The sequence below is a fragment of the Cucurbita pepo genome, chromosome 6 (genome assembly GCF_057944985.1).
Source record: "Cucurbita pepo subsp. pepo isolate OVF chromosome 6, ASM5794498v1, whole genome shotgun sequence".
In the NCBI taxonomy this organism is placed as follows: domain Eukaryota; kingdom Viridiplantae; phylum Streptophyta; class Magnoliopsida; order Cucurbitales; family Cucurbitaceae; genus Cucurbita; species Cucurbita pepo.
In genome coordinates this window covers 7,589,130-7,605,289 of record NC_141803.1, presented here as the reverse complement: position 1 = coordinate 7,605,289, position 16,160 = coordinate 7,589,130, and the positions used below count along the sequence as shown (strand labels likewise).

The 16,160-nt window shown below is 37.5% G+C and overlaps 2 protein-coding genes across 5 annotated transcripts; one reads left to right on the top strand and one right to left on the bottom strand.

The window, feature by feature from the left end:
* Nucleotides 1-2,832: 2,832 nt before the first annotated feature.
* On the top strand, nt 2,833-7,790 carry LOC111796765 (uncharacterized). Of its 4 annotated transcripts, XM_087124987.1 has the most exons (3): nt 2,851-2,986; nt 5,045-6,743; nt 7,101-7,790. In XM_087124987.1, exon 3 carries the CDS (start codon nt 7,148-7,150, stop codon nt 7,460-7,462), a length of 315 nt encoding a protein of 104 aa, XP_086981113.1. In that variant the 5' UTR covers nt 2,851-2,986; nt 5,045-6,743; nt 7,101-7,147; the 3' UTR covers nt 7,463-7,790. The 4 variants fall into 4 exon arrangements, with proteins under 4 accessions (XP_086981112.1, XP_086981113.1, XP_086981115.1 ...); XM_087124986.1 differs by lacking the exon at nt 5,045-6,743 and having other exon boundaries at nt 2,833-2,986; XM_087124989.1 differs by lacking the exon at nt 5,045-6,743 and having other exon boundaries at nt 2,852-2,986; nt 7,109-7,790.
* A 3,107-nt stretch (nt 7,791-10,897) lies between these two features.
* On the bottom strand, nt 10,898-15,567 carry LOC111796757 (Pentatricopeptide repeat (PPR) superfamily protein). The gene is made up of 2 exons (XM_023679511.2): nt 15,242-15,567; nt 10,898-15,113 (listed from the first exon to the last, which is right to left on the bottom strand). Exon 2 carries the CDS (start codon nt 15,097-15,099, stop codon nt 11,380-11,382), a length of 3,720 nt encoding a protein of 1,239 aa, XP_023535279.1. The 5' UTR covers nt 15,100-15,113; nt 15,242-15,567; the 3' UTR covers nt 10,898-11,379.
* Nucleotides 15,568-16,160: the final 593 nt, after the last annotated feature.

The following is a 16,160-nucleotide window of genomic DNA, read 5'->3' as shown; positions in this document are numbered from 1 at the left end:
TTTCAAACTAAGACAATTAACTACCGACTCACACTCGCTCTCAGGTATAACAGTATAAGGTCATGGCTCCCCACCAGGTACAACCAGGCTACCTTAGTAATATACCCTCTATGACTCTTGAGATCCCCTATGAGTGGCAACTGAACTCTGTGTATCCAATAAACCCTAACCCCTCTTAGCTAGTTCACGAATACTTAGTAAACCCAATGTTTTGTAGAATCCAAACTGGGTTCTAGGATCATAATAATGAAACAGTTGCTTATGGTCTATATGATCATTACAGATATTGTAGAGCACATTCCATCATCCAATAACAATACTTGGCATAAACGGGATCCCAAACCCTAAATCATGCATTTATAAACGTGAATATACATACATCATACTCAACATATTCAAACAAGGGATAATGTATCAACCAAGGCATGCTGAAAAGCTTATAAACATATCAATTCTATCAGAGTTTTCACAATTATGCATTCTGGAAGCGGTAAAATGAAATAATATACCAAACCATAAGCTTTTAGGTTTTTAAGACGTAGTTATCGTGATACTAGGTCAAATATCCTCCTAAACATGATTTCTAATTTGTCCACGGTCCTAATGTTACCCTACAAGTATTTTTTGAAACATACTCCATAGCTAATTACATGTGTTGAGTGAGTTTGGGATCACTATTCATGGCCTTTTCAAAACTAAAATTTCTTTAAATTCCTTGAATACGTGCCAAATTGAGTCTAGTTTTTTTGCACATCAAACATTATTGTGAGAGCTCGTCAAAAAATAGGTGAATCGACCCAAATAGCAAGCAAAGGTCGTTCCATGTAGCCATTTACCTATTCGATTGTGTTAGAGTTCACTTTTCACAACCTCTCTGGAGCTGGTTATTCCTCAAATTTCTTGAGAATGTCCCAAGTTGAATCTATTTTCTATAGTATTAAAAATTATTGTAAGAGCGATATAAAAAGGGATGATCCGAACCAAACATTATACAAATATAAGAAAAGGCAATAGAATGATGTGGCAGATTCCTACATTGCCACGTCACTCATCTTCTACCTTTTGTCTTTACAACACACGCGACAAAGACCGCTTCCCACCTCTGCAACTCATTCGTTCTATAGTGCGTCTACGACCATCTCTAAGACCTACGTATGATTGATCATTTGAGACTTCCACTTGTCAAACATCCCATGGTTGATAATTTTTGTAACTATCCCAACTTTTTCTTTAATTATTAATTATTAATTTGGTAATTATCTCAAAAAAATCATCCTTTTATACCAAAAATATCAATTTGTCATCTTATGAGCTAGCTTCCAAATAAGCCAGTATTGAGGGGCTTAATTTCCAATTTGCTTAACTATGGGTCATTTTTACAATTTCCCACTTTATAGGGTTATCTTTATAAATTTGGTTATTACGAGGGTATTATTTGCAAATTGAATTTCATGTGGGTTAAATTTTTTATTTCACCCTTTTAGAATTATTTTTCCAAAAATACCCTTTTAGGGCTTTTGTCCTCTCTTTTCGTGACTATTCCTGGCTTTTTTTTTTTTTTTTGTAAGGTTGAATGCATAGTACTTATTTATAAATGATTCATGCACGCTCGCATGAATCTATTAGGCGGATTACCGTTGGTACTGAATACTGGCTAGCACTCACTTATGCGGCTGAAAACTAACGGGAGGAGGAAAAAAAATGTCTATAGTACCTTGCTCTACGCATCCATACAGAATACGTACTAGAGAGCTGGTCATGAGCTAGGCCAAAACTGGTTGATAAGGAATCAACCCAAGGAAAATTTCTGATACTAAATGATAAGTAATCACTACAAGTGAAGTAAGATTTAGATTACCTTGTTAATCAAATATCTCAAGACAATAACACTTGTTTGAGATGCGAATCACTCCACAAGCAAGATCGAACATGTCTAGCTTGAATGATACTAAGCATGCAATCTAAATTAGATAGAATTGCAGAGGAAATGTAAAAACATTTAGCCCTAATGATAAAAAATCACTCGAACCAAAAGTAAAATTCAAATTACCTTGTTAATCAAATATCTCAGGGCAAGAACACTGGTTTGAGATTCAAATTACTTCATTGATTATATCAGGCTAGAATGATTCTACATGCAACAAAAATACTCGTTTTACAACATCTTTCAAGTCTCCTTACAAATACAACATACATGACTTTATATAACCAAAAAATGAGACTGTTGACCTTCCATGAGACATTTAAATTATCATTAATCATAAATTTGTAACATTTAAGAGAAGCCCCACTTGAATATCTTGGAGTCATAAATGAAACTTGATTCTTTTTAATGTCACTGGTTGTAGGTTGGGTCGGGTTCGGCTTGTGTACAAAAGCCGGAGCAGACCAAGGAGTTGTTGGGCTCGAGGTGTGTGTCTAGGCTTGTGGCCTAGGCTGTCCAAAGCTGGCAATTCAGGCTCGAGTATGCCGTTTGAGAAATCTATTTGTTGAGACTGAAGTTCAAACTCAAGTTCGGATTTCAAGCTTGATATCTTTATCTGAACCTAGTTTTTACCCGACTTTGCCCCTTTTCCTATGCGCTTTTCTTCTAGTTGTGTCAACTTTTGGCCACGTTTGATTGATTCTCAACCCCCTTTGACCACGAATTCGTGAAAAATTTCTGAAATTTTGATAATTGTAACGAAATCATAATAAATTAAGGTAAAAGGAGAAATTTGAAAATCGACTTACTGTAACGGTCTCTTCCACGACCCGAAAACCATGAGTTTTTTTACCGTTACAAAATATATATATATATATATATATATATAATACCTATGGATAAATTCTAAGATATTGAAATTTATGTGGGATTTTGTGTTTACAATATCGAGTAATATAATAAAGTCCACTCCCAGGGTCTCACTTCAACACAGATCCCTCTCTTTTCTTCGGCTCTTCGTGAATCTTAAGCTTCCCCTTTCGCCACCAACGGGAATTTCAGGTTATCTCTCAGATCTTACCTCCTTTTTACGTTTTGGGCCCTCTCAATTATTACCTCATTTCCCCTTTTTGTTCTTCTGATTTTGTTTTCTTTCCAAGTTTCTTCGTGGATTTGATGTTCTTTTGTTTCGATTCATCTGTTTCTGCTTGTTTCGTTTATGATTTGCTTTCTTTTTTCGAATCTAATTGTGTGATTGTCTTCTATTTGTCTCTTTTGGGTTTTGTTTACGGCGGGTTGTTGTTTGGAGTTTGATTCGTGTTCTTCTCTCGTTTCTTTATGAAGAATTTCTGTTCGATTCTGCGTTGATTTGAAATGTTGGAGCAACTCTGGTTTGGGAAATTTGTGGCAATTGTTTGATTTTGGAACCCTTGGTTTTATTGCTTAACAGATTAGTTTAATCCAACATCGGTTGGAGAGGAGAACGAAATATCTTTTATAAGGGTGTGGAAACCCCTCCCTAGCATACGCGTTTTAAAAACCTTGAGGGGAAGCCCGAAAGGGTAAGCCTAAAGAGGACAATATCTCCTAGCGGTAGGTTTGGGCCGTTACAGTTGGTATTAGAGCCAGACACCGGGCAATGTGCCAGTGAGGAGACTGAGCCTCGAAGGGGTTAGACACGAGGCGGTGTGCCAACAAGAACACTGGGCATCAAAGGGGGTGGATTTGGTGGGGGTCCCACATCGATTGGAGAAAGGAACGAGTGTCAGCGAGGATGCTAGGTCCCGAAGAGGGGTGGATTGTGATATCTCACATTGGTGTTGGTATTAGAGCTAGACACCGGGCGATGTGCCAGCGAGAAGGCTGAGCCCCGAATGGGGTAGACATGAAACAGTGTGCCAGCACGGACACTGGGCATCGAAGGAGGTGGATTTGGTGGGGGTCCCACATTGATTGGAGAAAGGAATGAGTGCCAGTAAGGACACTGGGTCCCGAAGAGGGATGGATTGTGATATCCCATATTAGTTGGGGAGGAGAACGAAACACCGTTTATAAGCATGTGGAAACCTCTCCCTATTAGACACGTTTAAAAACCTTGAGGGGAAGTTCAAAAGGGAAAGCCCAAAGAGGACAATATTTGCTAGCGGTGAGCTTGAGCCGTTACATTACGGTAATCATAGTTAGAGGTTTTAGGGGAATGGGTTGAGTGGGAGATGGCCATTTTAGTTCTTACTGATCTCTGTATCTCTTTTCTTAAACATAAACTATTTGATCGCCAAATGTAGAACTGATACACACATCTGTTGTCAATTTACTTGGTCTGTGGACGTCTACTGTGGATAATGGGTTACTGTTTCACATGCATGCTCATATTTGCTTGGTCAGTTGGTGTCATGGGGTGAATTTTTATTAAATGATTAATGAAAAACGAAAGCCGAGATAGCTCAACTAACATAAGATATACACAACCAAATGGTTAGAGGTTCGAATTTCACGCCCAAGTTGTCGTATCTGAAGAATAAACTTTGAAAATGGTGGAGTTTTTTTGTTTTTGTTTGTTTTTTTAAGTTCCTATGCTACATCAAAGCATGTATCTAGTTTCCAAGCATGCCATGAACTCGAACAATGTATATTGATAGACATCAAGAAAACTCACCCGTCTAACGAGCGAACGTTGTAGAATTGAAGAGTAGACGATGACTCAATCGCATGAGTATGGATTAGTTGATGAACCACCATGTATAATGATTGGGTGCTCATTGGATGTTTTTGGTTAGTTTTGAGCTTAAAACACTACATCATTGCCCATAACATGTTAATTCAAGTAATGCCCTTGAACATAGCCTATTTTAAATCGATTTTCTTGGTTCATGTCGTATAGAAAAATTTGAAGTTGTAATCATGTTTTAATATATTTCATCATTTAACAATATAGTTGTGTTAAGAAATGAATTCACATCAGTTAAACAAAAATACTGGTTCAACTCCTTTTTGATTACTGTGGAGTTAAAAATCTAGTTAGCTGATCTCTAGCAATCATGAAATGTTCTTATTTTTTCCTCTAACGCTTGTTAATCTCTGTGTTTTAACATTTTGAGCTCTGTGATGTCAACCTATAAGTGTGAAGCTGTGATCTTCAGTGTGCAATACTGTGATATCCCAAATCGGTTGGGGAGGAGAACGAAACTCCTTTTATAAGGGTGTGGAAACCTCTTCTAGCAGACGCGTTTTAAAAATCTTGAGGGAAAGCCCGAAAGGGAAAGCCCAAAGAGGACAATATCTACTAGCGGTGGGCTTGAGCCGTTACAAATGGTATTAGAACCAGACACCGGACGATGTGCCAGCGAGGAGATTGTTCCCCGAAGGGGGGTAGACACGAGGCGGTGTGCCAGCAAGGACTCTGGGTCCTGAAGAGAGGTAGATTTGGTGGGGGTGCCACATCGATTGGAGAAAGGAATGAGTGCCAGCGAGGACGCTAGGCCCTGAAGGGGGTGGATTGTGATATCCCACATCGGTTGGGGAGGAGAACGAAACACCCTTTATATGGGTGTGGGAACCTCTCCCTGGCAGACGTATTTTAAAAACCTTGAGGGTAAGCCCGAAAGAGAAAGCCCAAAGAAGATAATATCTGCTAGTGTGGGCTTGGGCTGTTACAAATATGGTTTTGTGTTCCCGGTTTTCTGCATAATATATGTTCTGTTTTGCCTACTAGTTACATTTTCTAATATTTTCCCTTTCATATATTGAGCTTCTAGGAATTTATGTGTATTGGCCACAAGTTGATTTCGTTTTCAGAAGAACTAACTATTAGAAACTTTGATATTTTACAGCTTATGGGTTTGATTCTTTGCTGTTAGTTGACCTACTTAGATATCTATATATATATAGCATGTCCTAATGCCATAGTTGTCCATGTCATCCAATGAGGTTTTCATAAGCTAGCTACTCAATTAGAGACATGAGTTGTAACGGCCCAAGTCCACTGCTAACAGATATTGTCCTCTTTGGTCTTTCCCTCAAGGTTTTTAAAACCCGTCTATTAGGGAGAGGTTTCCACACCCTTGTAAAAAATGGTTCGTTTCCCTCTCCAACTGATGTGAATCTCACACAAGTTTTCCCAAATTATCAAACAGTAAGTGTAATAATTTTCATAAGCTAACTATTCAAAAGACACGAGTTGTAACAGCCCAAGTCCACCGTTAGTAAATATCGTTCTCTTTGGATTTTTCCTTTCGGACTTCCCCTCAAGGTTTTTAAAACACGTCTGTTAGAGAGAGGTTTCCACACCCTTATAAACAATGGTTCGCTTCCCCCTCCAACCAACGTGGATCTCACATGAGTTTTCCCGAATTATTGAACAATAAGATGTATTAGTTTGCATAAGCTAGCTACTTAATTAGAGACACGAGTTGTAACAGCCCAAGTCCACCATTAGCAAATATTGTCCTCTTTTGGCTTTCCCTTTCAGGCTTCCCTCTCAAGGTTGTTAAAATGCGTCTGTTAGGGAGAGGTTTCCACACCCTTATAAAGAATGGTTTGTTTCCCTCTCCAACCGACGTGGATCTAACACAAGTTTCCCCGAATTATCGAATTGTAAGATGTAATAATTTTCATAAGCTAGCTATTCAATTAGAGACACGAGTTGTAACAGCCCAAGTCCACCATTAGCAAAATTGTTCTCTTTAGATTTTCTCTTTCGGCCTTCCCCTTAAGGTTTTTAAAATACGTCTGCTAGGGAGAGGTTTCCCTTATAAAGACTGGTTCGTTTCTCTCTCCAACCGATGTGGATCTCACACAAGTTTTCCCGAATTATCGAACAGTAAGTTGTAATAATTTTCATAAGCTAGCTACTCTATTAGTCTACTATTATCAGACGGTAGGATGTAATAATTTCCTCCATTAGAAACACTAATTGTTATGCATTTTTATATGGTTGCTTGTTGAAGTGAAAGTTGTCTGAGGGGGTTCCAAGTTCTGCTAATATATGACATTTGACATATATATCAACATACCTTGTTCCTTCTATCACACAATCTTCTTGCATATATAGAATAATAGTGAGTTTCGTTTACGGTATGCTTTTTTGGTCGGAATAAACTTGCAAGATCGATTCCAGTGTCTCCGCTGATGTACATTTCGAAGTTCTGACATTCTCTATTTTGTTCCTCTGACAAAGAATTGCAGCTAGGAACTCAAGTAGCAGATAGCTCGACGTTTATAAACATGAGTTTAGCATGTCTCGTCTGCAACAGTGTCGATAGCCCTTCACACTCCCTTAGGAGCTACTCGGTTTCGAGTTCAGACAACGAGGGAAGATGCTCTGCAATAGCCAACTGCCTAATATGGAGACCATCTTTTCCCCCAACACACCACCACCACCACCCATCATATGTAGCATCAGCCAAGGTAACTCCCCAACCAACCATTTCCAACAGCAACGTAATGGACGGTACACCCAGGTTGGTTCGAAGCCGAGCCGTAAGAAGGGACCTAGTACAAGACTGGAATTTCGACGAGGTGGTCGTAGTTCAGCATTAGCGCGTTTTACGTTCGAGTAGACGAGAGTAGAATTTTCAAATGGGCATGGCGATGATCTGAAACGATTGAGGTAGCGTCTCGCTTCCTATGCATTTTTGTTTTGTTTGTAAGCATGAGAAAATGGGACTTAGAACCTTGTTTATATATGTTAGCTACAGATTAGTGGTTCATAGGAGGCAGGCAGGGAAGAAGGGATGGGTTTAGGTAAGTTTTGTAAGGTTGGATGGGATTATGCTTTCAAAATCTTCCATGATATACACCAAGTTTATGTATGTATAAACAAATAAGCATTGTTAAAGAACTTTTTGTAGAAAAGTTCACATCTCAATCTTCCAAAACCTTGAAAACTCCTTTGAGTTTGGAGAAAACAAATAAGCTCTATGAATTGTCGTGCTTTTAGGTACTTTACTCGACTCTTTTTAAGTCTTTATTAGAAGGACCGAACCTTTGAAACTTTAGGTCTTTGTCAAGGATATTTAACCTTCTATTACGGTTTACCATATGTATCTGATCATATTTGATCCTTTATTATTGGCAAATATCTTGTATGATATTTAGCTTCCATTATGGTTTATCATAGGTATCATATTTGATCTTTTATTATATGCAAATATCTTATATGATATTTAGCCTTTCAGTATGGTTTACTATAGGTATCATATTTATTTGACTTTTTATTATAGGTAAATATTTTGTATGATATTTAGCTTTCTATTATAGTTTACTATAGGTATCATATTTGACCTTTTATTATAGGCAAATATCTTATATAATATTTAGCCTTTTATTACGATTTACCGTAGGTATCATATTTATTTGACTCTTTATTATAGGCAAATATCTTGTATGATATTTAGCCTTTCATTACGGTTTACCATAGGTATTATATTTGACATTTTATTATAGGCAAATATATATGTGATATTTAGTCTTCCATTACAGTTTACTATAGGTATCATATTTGACCTTTTACTATAGGCAAATATCTTGTATGATATTTAGCCTTCTATTACGGTTTACGGTAGGGATCATATTTGTTTGACTCTTTATTATAGACAAATATCTTATATGATATTTAGCCTTCTATTACGGTTTACCGTAGGTATCATATTTATTTGACTCTTTGTTATATGCTAAATATCATTGTAGGTATCATATTTATTTGACTCTTTCTTATAGGCAAATATCTTGTATGATATTTAGCCTTCTATTACAGTTTACCGTAGGTATCATATTTGATCTTTTATTAAAGGTAAATATCTTGTATGATATTTAGCCTTCTATTACGGTTTACCGTAGATATCATAATTGAGCCTCTACTATAGACAAATATTTGGTAGGATATTTAGCCTTTTATTACCCTTTACCATAGGTATCATATTTGACCTTTTATGGTCAAATATCTTGTATCCATTTATTACTCTTTTCATTTTCTTTGTAATTTATTTTATTTTATTCGGTAAATGATTATAAATAGAAAACTTTCACCCCATTTAACTGGGGTGGTTTTAGCAAATATTTTTATTCTTCACGGTGAAGATCCTTATACTTGACTAAGTTGTAGCTCATATCCGCTTGTAGCACTTGGGTGACGAAAAATCAATTATCCTTATATTTGTTATTATAGTGAATGATGTAATTGGTTACTCTACGTGCTTCAATAAAAAGAGTGTTCAATCATTAGAACAAAGAGTTATTAACAAAATTATTTGCTTTGACAAGATAACAAAGACTTATTGATAAACATAGGTATAGGTATAAAGGCATGACAAATGGTAGAAGGTATTTTTTAATCCCACGAAGGAGTACGTGATGTCTATTTAGCCTGTCGAGAAAAGGTTCTCATTTAGATAGAAAGTGAGGTAGAAATTGGGAGAGATTTCTCTTCGTTAGATAAATATGTTCCAATTTTCCGTCTCGCCCTGTCTCGGTCCTGCTTAATATAGATATATTTTCAAAGAGAAATGGCCTAAATTCCTCTTTCAAGTTTCAATATATATATCTCTTCCATTTATTGTCATTTGGATTAGTTTTGTTTTTGTCATATTTATAGGTATTACGGTTTGATTCAATTATTAATTTATTAATAAAAAAAACCATCACGATTTGAAAATCACATTATCAGGTGATTAATTCAAATTTTTATAACATTACGAAATTATATGTTAAAATGTTTCTTTAAATGACTCTTTTTAAAAGAATAACAAATGGGAAAAAAATTTCTATGTGACACCCGATACCCGTAAAAATAAATGAGAAAAACTTTCACATCCCCTCTCTTCCCCGTGGACATCTCTAAAAGTACCCCAATTGCAAGATCAAGTATAATGAGTAGATATTTTTAATTTTTTAGTTACTAATTGTACTGAGTTTTTTCTATTTTGTTATTAGTGATAATTAAATTAGAACTAGTAATACAAAGCAGCCGAGTACCTCCAAAATTAAAACAGATCGAATTACTTTAGGTTTAGTATCTCTTGCAATTTCGTATATCGATGAAACTGTTTCTTATTGAAATAGGTCGGTTTTTCAAATTTAAATAGGTTGTTTAGACACCTCGGTTATATAAACCCAAGAAGCTCGGATTAAAGTTGAACGAAAATCAAGTTTCGTATAATTGTCTGAGAACATTATGTGCTCTTTTGCAAGGCTTGTGTCCATAACAGTGCTTTATTCTTCTTCAATGCACCAAAATTTAAACAGCCTTCAACTCAACCATGCTCAGAAGTTTGCAAACAGCCTTAATGGCAAGAGTAAATCAAAGCCTGACATGTTACTAGCAAAAGTGTAAGAATGTATTGAGTAAGAATGGTAAGATGAGCTTTGGCCAACTGGGTTTATGCACTTTGCCTCGTAATAAAACACTTCCGCTGCTTGACCTCTTAAAACCGATGCCACTGTGAGATCCCACATCGGTTCGGGAGAAGAACAAATCATTCTTTATCAAGGTGTGGAAATCGCTCCCTAACAAACGCGTTTTAAAAACCTTGAGGTAAAGCCCGAAAGGGGAAGCCTAATAAAGACACCTTGAGGAAAAGCCCGAAAGGGAAAGCCTAATAAAGACAATATCTGCTAGCGGTAGGCTTGGGCCGTTACAAATGGTATCAGAGCCAGACACCGGGCGATGTACCAGCGAGGAGGCTAATCCTCAAAGGGGAGTGGACACAAGGTGGTGTGCCAGTAAGAACGTTGAGCCCAGAATGGGGTGGACACGAGGTGGTGGGCTAGCAAGGACGTTGAGCCCAGAAGGGAGTGGACACGAGGTGGTGTGCCAGCAAGGGAGGGTCCCACATCGGAGAAGGGAACAAGTGCTGACGAGAACGCTAGGCCCTAAAAGGAGATGAATTGTAAGATCCCACATCGGTTAGCGAAGAGAATGATACATTATCTCCCTAGCAGACAAGTTTCAAAAACCTTGAGGAGAAGCCCGAAAGAGAAAGCCAAAGAAGACAATATTTGTTAGTGGAGGACTTGTGCCGTATACATCTGTAACACCAAATTAATTACTATTATACATACAACAATAAAAGAAAAGCTTCTTGATATGGCTGGATGAAACATACTTGTAGAAGATGCAATCAGAAACGATTTTTCTTCTCGGATACGTAGTTGCACACAACCCACCAGAAACCATGTTCATATCCAGGGGAGAAAACATCAGATATCCTTCTTCAAGCTCTATCCTTTTACACTTTTTAATGGAGAAAACAAAATTCATTCGCACATGCGACATCTTGTACTCCAATAAGGCAAATCAAATCTCTCGAGCGAATGACAGAGATCTGATTGTCAGTCTGCTTCGAGCAAAGCCGAGTTGGGAGAGTCGCGCTCACATTTAGTTTCATTGTCCAGGTCCCAAATCATGCCCCGGACAAAAACAAGGAAAGATGACCTTCACAATCTCCGTCTCGGCATTGCTAAGGAATCCATGCCCGAGAAAATCCACTCTTAGAAAGAAGTCTTGAGAGAAACCCTTTGTTACTGTTATTGTTGTTGTTGTTCTCAAGACTGGTATCGCTTAGTTTGCTTATGAGAGACCATTGTGTCTCAAAATCCAACTCATAACCACTTTGCTGCATCGCTCGCATCGTCTCAGATGCCTTTTCAAGATCATTCTCATAGCGGTACCTGTTAAGCATGGAGCGGTACGCATCCTTGCTCGGTATTTCCCCCATCTCTAACATGCTCATCAAAACCCTTTCGGCTTCTTTCGTCTGCCCTTCTCTGCATAACGAAGACACAAGTTTATCACACGTCGTGATGCTCGGCTTTAAGCACCGGTCCAACATCTCGGTATGTAAATCTAACGCTTCTTCCAACTTCTTGTAATTACAACAACATTGAATGACAAAATCATAACTTGAAGCATTTGGTATGTTTCCTTGCTTAAGCATTATGTTTATTAAATCCATTGCCTTCAACCATCTTCCACTCTGACAAAATTGCTTGATAATGTTATTGTAATCTACATGTTTCGGGATGAGATTCTTCTCAACCATTCTATTCAAAAAACATTCTGCTTCTTGAAGCTTTCCATATGAAATGAAACACTCAACTATTGCATTCTGTACAGCTGAATTATGAATCCATCCCCTAAATTCCATCTCCCGGCTCAGCTCTAACGCTTTCTCGAGCTGTCCGGTATCACAAAGGTGGCTTATTACAGCGTTCAAGCTCCGATTGCTAGGCCGAAACTCTCGTCGGATCATGGTAAAGAGATAATATGTGGAACTTGAGAAGTCCTTGCACTGAGAAAATCCATATACTAGAAAATTATAGGTTACATTATCAGGTAATAGTTCATCCAAAAATTTTCCCACAAGAAAACAGTTTCCACTTCGAAAAATATAAAAGATCAGAATGTTATAGATAACACAATCATGAGATTTGCTGTTTCGAAGCATGATGTCCTTTAGATGCAATGCCTGGAGACTTCTTCCTTCCATACACATTAAACGAACTAATTTCCCGTAACTTGATATCGATAGGCTTAAGTCCTTCCTTACCATAACGCTCAGTAGCTCCCGCACTTTTTCGAAGTTTTTCGCTTTGCAATGTCCTTGAATCAGAAGATTATATATCTCAGCATCTAGAGAAAGACCTTTAGACAACATGTCCTCGAGTAGTGCCAAGGCTTCTTGAACCTTTCCCGTCGTAAAGAAGCCTTTCATTAGTGCACCGTACACTCTACGTGAAGAATACGATAGCTTGGTAGTTCCGATCTCTTTTAATGCAATAGCAGTTTCATATCTACCAATCTTACATAAAGTAGGAATTAATAGAAGACAAACATCAATGCACGGAACCATACTCATAGCCATCATATCGTCTAACATGTTAATTGCTATTGAAACAGTATTCTCCTTACATAATCCTATAATAAGAAGTTCGTATGCCTTTTGATCCAAAGAAAATCCGAGGGACGTAAGCTCCTTAGCCAATACCCGTCCAATTGCAGGGAACCCGGCTTCTGAAAGCCTTTCGAGGAATATATTAAGTATATCCAACCTCGAATGTGGATAAGATACCAGCATGGTTTCGAGGAGGAAGACAACTTCTTTGAGTTCTCCTTTCTTGCAAAGACAACTGATAAGTGATTTAAAGTCGAGCAATCCCGGAACCCAACCATCTTTTCGAGCTCTATCCCAACAACCAACAAGGTCACTTAAGTTTCCTATTTTGCACAAACTATTTATCAGAGCGCTGTATGTTTCTTTCTCTATTCTAACATCCATTCGGATCATTTCGTTTAGTGTTCCGATTCCACTAGAAGTCGACCTATTTTTGCTATACGCTTGCACAAGTAAATTTAAGGTGTCTGCTTCTAACTGAGCAATCATATCTGGTCTTCTCTTCCAAACATCAATGATGGGCTTGATTCTCGAATTCGATTTACAATGGCTTCTCAATAAACCCATCAAACCTACTGAAGTTAGTTCTTGACCCCATCGATCCATTTCAGCTGTCAAACTTAATACAGCTTTAAGATCTCTGTTTTTGCACTCCTCGACAATAAACAAATTAAAATCCGGTAATATTGACTTTTCGAGAACTTCGGTAAGCGTTTTCTCATATTCATCCACGTCAGTGTCCAAATAAAGCCCGTTTCCAAGGGTATCGAAGAACTCGGTTTTAGAAACACCAGTGTTGTTGTCTCTTTTCAACCTCACTGCTGAATCATTAAACCCCAAGAAAGAGAATATTTTGCATAATAGATCATCCACGGGAGAAAGTTGAATAAAACCACATCTTTCCATTTCAAGAACTATTTTCTTTGCTTCTTCAAATTGTCTAGCTTTGCAATAGCCTGCTAAAAGAATTCTGAAAGTCGATAAATTAGGTTCGGTTCCCCGCTCTACCATTTCAGCAAGAATGCCTTGGCCATTCTCCCAGAGGCCCTCCTTCAACATCGCGCTGATGAGAGCATTATATGAATGTAAATCTGGTTTTAGGCCACTAAACAATAACTCCGACATATAAATAAAAGCATTTCGAAGATTTCCCTCACGACAGCTCCATCCGATCAAAATCCCAAAGGTTATTTCATCAGGCTTGAAACCTGTACACTCAAGTTCTCGTAGATACAAGCACGCACTCTCGGAGCCAAAATTTTTACAGAGAGAATGAATGATTTTGTTGCCAGAAATAACATTTGGGGGACTCTTAATTTCAAAGAAGAAACTCAGCAAATCTTCAAAGTCCTTCTTCTCACAGTAACCCCTCGTAATTCGATAAAGAACCTCATCACTAGGCCTAAAATCCGAAGCCACGAACTTCTTCACAAGGTTCCTAGCTTCAAGAACCTTTCCCTGCCAACAGAGTAGTCCAACGACATTCTCAAAAGCAGCCTTCTCGTCATCCCCCAAATCAAATCCCATCTCCACCATATCCGTACATACTCCAAGTGCTATTTGTGTTTTCTTAATACGAACCAAAGAATCTAGTAGAACACGATAACATGACAAAGACGGAGAAACACATCGCTGCCTCGCTTTTTCGTATATCAAAATAGCCTTTTCAAGATTACCTTCACAAACAAAACCTTGAATTATACAACTAAAAACTTCAGGATTATCCAGTAAGATTCCTTGAATCTCCATCTCAGAAAGAAACTGCTCGACTTCCTTATACTTCCCAACTTGAACGAGTAGAGAGGCCATAACCTCGTACAACCTCGGTAAATGCTTGAGGCTCCCATTACTTTCATTAACAAACTTCAAAATTCTCCATAAACACTCAACTTTCTTAACTTGAATTCCATTATCCCCAACCTTTGATTGAAACCCAAGAAACAATTTAAGCACATCTTCAGGCTTTAACTCCGAAATTCGCCTAATTCTACGAACATATTCCGGTACAACATCAGAGATCTCCAATAAAAAACCCTTGAGAGAAGAATTAGGCAATACAGAGACATTCTCTTCCTTCTCAAGCAAAACAGAACACCTTGATATGAGAGTTTGTCCAATGCCACAGCAATTAATGGAAGAATTTATGGTGGTACACTTATTTCGAGATCTCAGAGCTACTGGTGATTGAACAAATAGAGAGAAATTTCTGGGTATGAATAAAATGATCGGTGTTGACGAACGAAGCTGGTGAATTTGAAGTAAGTAATTACACAGAACTCTTATCATTTGGGGATCCAAAACTGACGCAGATATCATGCAACATAAGAACAAAAAATAAACTACAATAAAAGGTACGATAGAAAATTGACCTAAAAACTCGATCAATTTGTTTCTCTGATCTCAAAACTGTGTGGAATTGCATATTTACCTTGTTTGTCTAGGTTCAACCTCTTCCTTCCATCATCCTTGAAACACAGCCTTCAGCTTCGAAGCTTCAAAATCACTGCCCTAATCAACCTCGCAACCTGTTGCACTATCAAAATCCAGAAAACGAGTAAAAGACGGAAGAATTCAAGCCATTTTTCTTCCGCTCATCAAGAATTTCAAATCCAGTTGAGAAATACTTCAGTTTCGGAGCTAAGATTCGCCATTTTCACCAATACAATTGAATAGATTCTCTAGGAAAATACCATCCCGAATTTTGCCGGGAACATCGACGGCCAAATGCGAACTTCAAACAAGATCGGAGGAAAAAGAAAGTAATAATCAATAATATATTTTTTTCCCCCTTAAATTAATATAAATAGTAATTTGTCTAAAAAAATATTCTTAATTTTTAAATTTTTTAATAATATTTTTAAGATTTAAAAATATATATATTTATTACTAATTTTTATTGGATGACGAAGGTCTCACTTAGCTCATTTAGAAAATGATCCTGAGTTTATAATCAAATAATACTATTTTCATTAATATGAGGCCTTTTGGTAATCACAAAGCAAAACCATGAGAGCTTATGCTCAAAATGGACAATATCATATCATTGTGTAGAATCGTGTTCCTCTAACGGTTTTAAGAGGAACTATTAGTCATGTGTCAACTATCGTGGTTCACATATGTAACTTAAAATTTGGGGCATGGAGACAACTATTAGTGGTTCATAGATGTGTCATGCAACAACCCTACGTTTTTCAGGTTGTTTTTCGTTTTAAATAAGATCATTACTATGTACATGTCATCACTTCTTTGAAGAGACTCTCACAAGTCTTGACCTTATATTCGAGTTATAACCAGGAATACTTTGCGGAAGAAATTCAATCGTTAGAGACATTGGAGGTAGCTTAAAT

Bases quoted from the DNA above. Each gene is read 5' to 3' on its own strand.
- LOC111796765 (XM_087124986.1), top strand. From the start codon at position 2,848: ATGTGGGATTTTGTGTTTACAATATCGAGTAATATAATAAAGTCCACT. The intron at 2,987-7,100 runs GTTATCTCTCAG...CCTCTGACAAAG, and splicing joins GCCACCAACGGGAATTTCAG to AATTGCAGCTAGGAACTCAA.
- LOC111796757 (XM_023679511.2), bottom strand. From the start codon at position 15,099: ATGATAAGAGTTCTGTGTAATTACTTACTTCAAATTCACCAGCTTCGT.